The sequence below is a fragment of the Coregonus lavaretus genome, assembly GCF_964263955.1.
Source record: "Coregonus lavaretus genome assembly, chromosome: 1".
Classification (NCBI taxonomy): Eukaryota; Metazoa; Chordata; class Actinopteri; order Salmoniformes; family Salmonidae; genus Coregonus; species Coregonus lavaretus.
The window spans coordinates 72321685-72331711 of NC_139988.1; the positions used below are offsets into that span (position 1 = coordinate 72321685).

At 41.2% G+C, this 10027-nt stretch overlaps 1 protein-coding gene across 1 annotated transcript in view; it reads right to left on the minus strand.

Annotated features, from left to right (window-relative positions):
* erbb2 (erb-b2 receptor tyrosine kinase 2) overlaps positions 1–9825 on the minus strand; it is a 46642-nt gene extending 36817 nt beyond the window's left edge. Inside the window, exon 1 of the mRNA XM_084163384.1 lies at positions 9653–9825. Coding sequence (XP_084019510.1) covers positions 9653–9725 — 73 coding nt within the window. The 5' untranslated portion in view covers positions 9726–9825. The remainder of the gene's footprint in view (positions 1–9652) is intronic.
* Positions 9826–10027: the final 202 nt, after the last annotated feature.

Here is a 10027-nt window from a genome sequence, read left to right on the forward strand (position 1 = left end):
GGTCAACTTTTGTACTATGGGGGATAGTAGATTGACATATGCTAGTGCTTTTGCTGTTCGTTAGGCCTACTCATCTTGTTGGCTGACGAAAAATAAATGTGGACAGTTCTTCCAATATCTTCAATATGCGCCTCGGAATTGGATAAGATGTGTCTGTCTTCACTTGTAGGTTGTGAGAAAGACCCGATCACGTGACTGAGAGCCATGTGAGTGAGAGGGCCTTCGGCACGCAGCGGGGAGAAGGGAATTATAATTATTATATTCAGCCCAAAGGCATAACGGCTGCTGGCCGCAAAAGGCATGGATTTTTTAAAGGGGATTATGGCCACACAAAGGGGATGCAGCCGGGAAATTTGACGCATTATCAAGTGCTTGTCAAATTGTGAATGAGAGACTGATGAAGTGTGTACAGCCTGCGCAAAAAAAACTAAGCAGAGCTCATGCCTTTCATGCAACTTTTTTCAAATCATCATTAGTCGCATCATGCAGCCTTAGAATATATTAAAATTAAGCATATAGGAGTACCTGTTTCTTTGTTAACCGCTCAACACAGAATAGCCGCATGTGCGCACTCCCTCAAATCGTTTGGAGAAAATATCCTTTCTATTTAATTCAGCTATGTTCAATTGTATTCTTCATACTAAAAAATAATATAAAATAATGCTACGGAATTCTAAGCAAATCTTGTCTGCTAAATGAACTAGTGTAGCCCACAGCCATATGGCATAGCCAGATCAGGGCCTAAACATAAGGACAACGCAGAGTATGCTATTCTGTTCTTCTCAAATAGACTACATTTTCTTCATATCATGTTTCTTTAGATCTGTCTAAAATAAATAATGGATTTATTGTAATGGTGTAGGCTATATTACATGTTTTTATTAGACTTTTTTAAATGTAGATGTTCCAAAGGTCTGCATCAGTGGCTTGTAGGCTATGCATGGAAGACAGGAGATGCTAAATGTGTTTATGTTAATTAACTGTCAATTGCCGTGAGACCAGCAGTTATTTGCTTGACAATCACCGGCTGACAAAATGTCATGACCGCCACAGCCCTAGCTGCACCTTAACAAGCTAGCGCAGACAAGGGGGTTGTAAAAAGGGACATGTTTGTTAGTCTAAAGACTGTGTGTGTGACTGTAGCAGACGCTAGATGCTATAAAAGGCAACAGTAAACATGTTGTTATTCAAAAGTATGTTGCATGGATTGATGAGAGAGAGAAAAAAAACAATTAAGTATTTTTTCCCTAGCTGGAAATCAAAACTATGATAGCTCACAATGGATGGGATGTCAGAGAACAGACTCCACTGCTTGATGGGGAAATACATTGATATAAAACATGATCTATTTTTATGGGCAGACAACGGACAGTTATACTGATAGTAGTCTCGCTAGACTATACTTATAGTAACAGAATGGTCGATGTCAATGAATTGACTGTGAAATATTCAAATCGATCTGCAGTTTTGTGAATGGGCAGAGCTTTTAGATCCTTATGGTAAACTTGATTCTCATGAGGAGATGCATTTATGTACAAAATGTCATGACTGTAGCTAAAACGGGACAGGAGATATGCTTGTTCAAAGTTTGCAATTTCAGTTGATTACTATAGCGCCCCTATTGTAAATGCCGGATCTCTATGGCAAGACGCATCATTCAGCTATATTTAGTGCACTACTTTTGACCAGAGCTCATTTAGCAGATGCTTTTATCCAGAGAGACTACAGTTAGTGCATTCAATGAAGGTAGATAAACAACCACATGTAAAAAGTAACAAGTACAACGTTACTGATAATGTCATTGTAGTTAAAGTGGTTTGTTGGTTGGTTGACATTACTATGTGCACTGCCAGTTTTGAAATTGGTGAAAAAGCTCACAGATGAGTAAGAGAGATGGGGGTATAATGTTCCCTACTGAAATCTCTATTATATAATTGTTAGGGTTATGGTTGTTTAGTCAATGTATATATAGTCTACTTAACTGGATAGTAAGTTAGATTAATTGAAAATATTAAGGTTAGTAATCTCTACTAAAACCTCAATTGATTCAACTATAAATAGTAGATTATACTGACAAACTGTAAAATTGACTTGACTTCGCTTTATTAGTCAAAGTAAATTTGGTGTTAGTTAGGATAACTTTACATTTAAAAGTTGATATAACTAAAGTTGAAATTGATTCAACTAGGAATAGTAGGTTTTACTGACAACTGTTGAAGTTGACTTAACTATCTTTTATTAGTCAAGGTACATTTTGTTTAAGTAAGGATAGCTTGAAATTTAAAGTTGATAGAGCTTGAAAAGGCCATGCAACTTCATGACTGGAAATAATAAGTTGAAACAACAAATAATTTTCTACAGTGTTGATCAGATGACTTCGTTATACTGACTTAGTCATGTAAAATATTTCGTAGGGAGCTAAAAGAGGAGTTTGTTTGATATTTATTTCCAAACTGCTTTCATTTTTTTAATGACCCACTAAATCAAGCCGAAACTCACTCCCACTCGCATGGACACGCACCCACACACACACGTGTTTTGTTCACTGTCCGGCTTTGGCCTTGACGTTGAGTAGAAACCCACCCCTTCCTTTCCCTATCCAACCAATTACTGTAAATACTCTCACTCTTTCTCTCTCTCCTGCTCCAGCCCTTTCTTCTTATCTAATCCCGCTCTCCTTCTCTTTTCAGATCTCCTTCCCTTCATCCATCCCTCCCTCCCTTCGCCTCTTTCTCAGACGGGCACAAGTGCCGGCGTTATGCATGTGTCAGTGCCCAACAAAGGACTGCCACTGACACCTATATAAACACACACACCACATACACATTCACACATGCACCGAGGTGCTCGCTAATCGCTAATGCTGGCTAATGCTGGCTAGATAGCGCTTCTCTACACCATATCCTAGCAACTTCACTTGGAAACGTCCATTTGCCAAATGGTTTCTGCGGTAACCACCCAGGAGGTGGAGGGTTCTGGGAAAAATAAGATTAAAAAATGACACACCAAACAGTTCGGTCAGCATTGAGAACCTCATGAAAACTACATAGCCCACGTCTATTCTCCATTCCATGTCTATCATGACAGTTGAATGCAATTGTCAAACATATTCGCTTGAAAATGAAACAGCACGTTAGTTTTGAGAGTAATTATTAGTGTTTGGGTATACTTTCTGTATTACATTTGTCTTTATGAAAGTGAGGATGGAATGCCATTGAGGTTTTGAATTGAAAAATAAATGTTGCAAGTTAATGTGTCCTTCTACTTCTTGTAAAGCATACTTCAAGATTCAAACATTGGCAGCTATATCTTTGGGAACCATCAACTTCTAATGAACTGTGATTGCTAGTCATCCAAGACAAATATTTTGATTGGATTACATTTTCAAATCAAAACATTTTTCTTCCCCCATAAAACTTGGAAATACTTTGCTTGCTATAAGCTCTAAAGTCGACTGCTTTCAGTTTTGTCATTGTTGGAGTATACCAATGTCTTTCAAGCATTAACCATGACTGATAGATTAATTGGGGCAGCTTGAGTAGAGTACCTACTAAATGTAAATTGAATGTGACCTATACCTGTACTGCAGGAGCCTTCGAAAGCTAACACAACCAAACCTACATGGGCAGCCTGGGTGTGTGTGTGTTGTGTGCACTGACTAACAAGAACAACGTTCACGGCTGCCAGCAATGCTGCCGCAGGTGTTGGTTGGTTCAACCCGGAAAAGCTGCCACCACTGAGACAATTCCCTTTGCTGTACCGCCCCTTCCACTTCAACTTCCTCCTCTTCAACCCTAATCTTCTCCTACCCCAAGATACTCAACTACTTCAACATCTTCCTTTCAAACCTAGTATTGTCTGACAGATAAACAGACATCCATTAAAGGGGAAATCTGGAATTACTTTGTACTCTGATGGCCACAGGACAAATGCACAATCAAAGTTAGTAAAAAAAGCACAAAAACAAACATAGTTCCATTTCAGCCAATCAGTACACCCGCCCGCAAAGACCCTCCCACTCAGTCCTGTATATAGTCCACTCAATAACAGAAACTCAATTACAGATTGCACCTTCAGGTGGGCTTTGCCTCCCCAACAACCCTAATCCTAGCATCTTGCCTTGGATAAACATACATTTCTATTCTAACTCCCCCCAAAAGCATTCCTCCTTCTTTCACTTGCCAAGTACAAACAGGTATTGCTCAACCGACAGGAAGAACAGGATCTGTACCTGTTGCTGCAGTGCAGAGCATACTCTATGCGCATGAACATTCACTCTCTATCACACACACACACAAGCGCACACACACGTCAATACAATGGCAGGCAGAGTGCAACACACACAATACATGCATGATTACTCCTCCAAACCAATCTGAGAACCGGTATCAGAAAAAGAGTCTCTTGCACATACAACTTTTCACTGTAGACATCCCTTGCTCTGAGAATCTCAATACGCAAAAGTTAGCTCTATTGCATTTGATTGTTCATTTTATTTTTGCACGCAGTAGCAGCCTGTGGAAGGTCCTAGGATGGAAACATTGCAGCAAACGCATCTGCTTCAAAAACAAAAGTGAAATTGAATGCAGTAGTAGTATCCATCCAACAGTCCAGTCGTATCCTTTTTTCACTCTGTCTCTATCAACAGGTATCAAGCTTTATCCACAGGTAAAACGTGGATGTATTTTACTGTAGGCCAATCAAACATTAAGCCAGCAGTTATAATGCATTGTAAAACTTGTCATATAAGCATGTATGACTGACTGCCTTATAATGTCTTATGAAACTTTTAAATAAGACATTATAAAAGGCTCATATATGCTTATAACAAGTTGTAAAGCATTATACCTGAAGGCTTTAAGTAATGTGTTTCCAATATGTTTTATCATTTCAATGCTCATAGGCATAGAAAGAAATACTCAATAAATAATAAATAATGTGTCCTTTTTTGCTGTGTTATGAAATAACATATATTAAGCTTATAATTAAGGCCATGCTTTTTAGGCACTTTTTGAGGCACTTTGCTTTTACCGGTATTTCCAGCAATAACCACTAGAGTTGCTGTAGGTAGAAAATCCTAGGAAATGTTATTTAATTGGCACAAACTGTCTCCAATCAGTCAATCAATGTCTGGTTGTGCATGTGTGTTTGGCGGGGTGATGGCCTGAGCCAGGGGAGGCGTAGCTCTGCACATAAAACCTATTATTTGGTAGGGAATACTATTTGTAGGTAAATTATTCTACATTCACTTTGCTCAAGCTGACTTTCCTCTCCAACGGACTCAGAAGTTGTAGCTAAAAATGGGTCAACTAGGGGCAGTTAAAGGGGAGAGTCGATGAAACCAACGATGGAAGTGTTTTGCAGTGAATTCGGTTATAGCCCCGAACGGGACTCGAACCCGGCTCCAGCGACTGTCAAGCCAACACCTTAACCATTATAACAAGAGGTCCTAACCTCTTGTTAAGCTCGCTAGGTGTTGGGTTAAGGTCGCTACACTACCCCCTTCCTTCGCTTCTCTATACCAAGTCCCTCACATGTACACGCCTATCAGATGGCCTCATGGGCGCCATCCCACTTCTGACACCAATGTAGCGAATTTGGGGAGGGGTTAGCCCCGACTGGGACTTGAATCCTGATCCAGCGAGTGTCAAGCCAACACCTTAACCATTAAGCCAAGAGGTTTGGACCTCTTAGCATAACGATTAAGGTGTTGGTTTGACTCTCCCCTTTAACTGCCCCTAATGTATCTATTTTTAGCTACAACTTCCGAGTCCGTTGGAGAGGATCAGCTTCAGCAAAGTGAGGTGTAGAATCACTGATCTACAAATAGTTTTCCCTCCCAAAGAATAGGTTTTGTGCTTAAGATTCCCAGAGCTACGCTTCCCCTGGCTCAGGCCATCCCCCCACCAAGCGCACATGCACAACCAGACATTGATTGATTGATTGGAGACATACACTACAAAACCAAAAGTATGTGGACACCTGCTCGTCGAACATCTCATTCCAAAATCATGGGCATTAATATGGAGTTGGTCCTCCCTTTGCTGCTATAACAGCCTCCATTCTTCTGGGAAGGCTTTCCACTAGCTGTTGGAACATTGCTGCGTGGACCTACTTCCATTCAGCTACAAGAGCATTAGTGAGGTCGGGCACTGATGTTGGGCGATTAGGCCTGGCTCGCAGTCGGCGTTCCAATTCATCCCAAAGGTGTTCGATGGGGTTGAGGTTAGGGGTGCAGGCCAGTCAAGTTCTTCCACACCAATTTCGACAAACCATTTCTGTATGGACCTCGCTTTGTGCATGGGGGCATTGTCATGCTGAAACAGGAAAGGGCCTTCCCCAAACTGTTGCCACAAAGTTGAAAGCACAGAATCGCTGTAGCGTTAAGATTTCCCTTCACTGGAACTAAGGGGCCTAGCCTGAACCATTAAAAACAGCCCCATACCATTATTCCTCCTCCACCAAACTTTACAGTTGGCACTATGCATTCGGGCAGGTAGTGTTCTCCTGGCATCCGCCAAACCCAGATTCGTCTGTCGGACTGCCAGATGGTGAAGTGTGATTCATCACACCAGAGAACACGTTTCCACTGCTCTAGAGTCCAATAGCGGCGAGATTTAAACCACTCTAGCTGATGCTTGGCATTGTGCATGGTGATTTTAGGCTTGTGTGCAGCTGCTCGGCCATGGAGACCCATTTCATGAAGCTCCCGACGAACAGTTCTTGTGCTGATGTTGCCTCCAGAGGCAGTTTGGAACTCGGTAGTAAGTTCTGCAACCAAGGACAGACGATTTTTACGCGCTTCAGCACTTGGCAGTCCCGTTCTGTGAGCTTGTGTGGCCTACCACTTCGCGGCTGAGCTGTCGTTGCTCCTAGACGTTTCCACTTCACAATAACAGCACTTACAGTTGACCGGGCAGCTCTAGCAGGGCAGAAATTTGACGAACTGACTTGTTGGAAAGGTGGCATCCTTTCCACGTTGAAAGTCACTGAGCTCTTCAGTAACGCCATTCTACTGCCAATGTTCGATTTTATACACCTGTCAGCAATGGGTGTGGCTAAAAAAAGCAGAATCCACTAATTTGAAGGGGTGTCCACATACTTTTGTATATATAGTGTATTTCCTAGGATTTTCTACCTGCTGTAACACTAGCGGATAATGTTGTAAATATCGGTAAAAGCAAACTGCCTCAAAAAGTGCCTAAAAAGCATGGCTCTACTTATAATAAGGCATTCTGAAGGCCAATACATACTTATAACAAGTTATAAAGCAGTTACAGATACACAAATATCACCCCCCGCCCCAAGACATGCTAACCTCTCACCATTACAATTACAGGGGAGGTTAGCATTTTTTGAGGGGGGGGGGGGATATGATATTTATGCCTCTAACTTTCTCACTCATAATTATTCACGATTCATTCACAATCATGGTAGCATCCATATTAATGCAGAAGTGTTTAGAAACATATTCTATTCTCATTTACAATACAAGTGACTCCAAAATGACAATACATTATTTAGAATTCATCTCTATTGGGCACAAAATTATCTGAAACACATCCAAAACAAACAGCAAATTTACCCAATAAATGTGTAGAATCACAAGCTTGATGTAGCCATTGCGTGCTATGAATATGGGTCCAAATACTTAACTTTTGACTACTTTAATACACATATAAGTAAGTAAATTTGACCCAATACTTTTGGTCCCCTAAAATGGGGGGACTATGTACCAGAAAGTGTTCTAATTTCTAAACTGTTCAGCCGATATGGATGAAAATACCCTCAAATTAAAGCTGACAGTGTGCACTTTTGCCTCGTAGTAATTGTATCATTTCAAATCCAAAGTGCTGGAGTACAGAGCCAAAACAACAAAAAATGTGTCCCAATACTTCTGGAGCTCACTGTATTATTAGGCTGCAGTGTTAGCGATGTTTTTTTACAATTCATTCTGAGGCTGGGAAAGCTGGGGATGACGCTACGCTACAGATAAGAGGATAAACTAATCATTAATCAGTTCAGTTGCATGGTGTCCAGACTAGCGAGTCAACTGCAGCTGACCTTTGGAATATCTGCCTTTCAAAAACAAGGGTGTGTGTGTGTGTGTATCCATAAGTCTTCCAGCTTTAGATCAGTATGAATCAGTTTCTATAAGTGTTTTGAAGTGTTTCAGTGAAAATGTGCATATATTTACGTGACTCGAATATGGTGCTTTGAGTGCAATGAAAACATTACAATGCAAACCAATGTGGTAATGATTTGCTTACAAAGAAGAAAGAGGCTGTGATTGGTACAAAAACTGTACAGACCTGTTACAGACAACAATGCAATTGTATTTGGCAAGCACGTCACCTGTGACTAGTAGTTACGTGTGTGTGTACATGTTTTTGAACCAAAACAAATAATGAAACACACACAGAATTGATTTCTGGTTCAATTCCAATCTCAGTTTTTGCACAGAGCTTGGCACTACTTTGACTCTTCCATAAACCATTTTTTTTGGTTGCATATTGTCAACAAATGCTGACCAGACTTGTGATTGCATTCAGTCGTGGACCAATGTTATTGTGTATCATGTCCCCTGGCAGTTTTGAATCTCAATATGCTCTCTCTGCAGCTGGTGACTAAGTGAAAGTGGTGGTAGCTGTTAAATCGACTGAACTTTAGATCACAAAATACTTTAAGTCAGTTATGCATCCATGTCAAAGAATAGGCTACAACAGGTAATGTAGGCTAGCTATAGGCCTACATTGAGAATGTTTGTCTGTGATTATTTTTAGTCTTCTGACAAAGACTGAATTTGATTTGAGAAAGTTGGAGATGCAACATCAATTTCATCAATAAAATTGTACAGTAATAGCTTGGTTGTTGTGGATGAATGCAAGGTGCCCTTTGGAAAGAGGTAGCCTACATGTAGGCCTGTGTGTAGGCCTGTGTGTTTGCAGAATGTTTTGCTCTTCCATTTTCAGTTTTCACTGGTTAATATTTGATGTGCTGCAGTTTCAAGAGTGACAAGTGGTCTGTTCTATGAGACAATGTCCTCTTTAGCGCAAGCAGTGAATAATTGACCTCGTCATGAGCCCTTGGAGCACACAATGCAATCACTGTTGTTGTTTTGATTTTGTTTACCACTAAAGTGAACTCTTCTCAACTATTCGTACAAGTGCCATTGTCACACAAAGTTGCTAAGCAGGTTCTCATATTTCTTGGCGGCGTAGGCTACTTAAGGCCTACTTGTTTCACTCCAATTTATTAGGTTACTATAGGCTACTGAATGCTACTCTGTGTCACTATCACTGACACACTTTAACACAACAAATGTTACATTGTAAGAGCGTTGCCAAATGAAGCGCGAACTCCAGCTCTTTACCCCGCTTCTATTTTAACCGTTTGTGTCTTTATCAATAGTAGCTAATAAATCTCGAGCCACAACATTGAAGTCAGTGCGAGGGGGTGGTTGGATTCACATAGGAATGCGGTCTATTGTCGGAGCACAAAGTCATGCTCTCGGGGTCGAGTTGAACTCCCCACAGTTTCGGGAATTAATTGTTTTCAATTATTCCAAGGTTTTACATAGGCCTATCACATTTGACTAACTTAATTATTCAGACACTGTGTAAAAGAGAAGAGGATCCAACGTGAGACCCACCTTCTCTGCCCAATGCGCCCGATAGTCCGACCAGCAGTAACCGGAGAAACAGAAAACTTCTCGCCGACTCCATCGATTGCGACCACCACTAGTCCATAGTACCCAACACTTCTGTATTTCTAGAGAGGAGCGCCCCTACACCTTTATTCATGCAGTTAGTTTTGAGGTTGTTTTTCCAATCCCAGTAACTTCCTCCTCGGAATTCCGTGCCTGTGGCTCGCCTGTCCGTGGTAGGCTTGCGTGACACAGCCAGCCGGCGCGCTCCCGTGAAGGCCTGAATGGGGAGTGGCAGATAGGGCCGATTGACTCCAACAGCCAAATAGAGTCGCCCACGTCCCGCCTCAGTCAGAAAGTCACTCAAAACGGTTTGAGTTT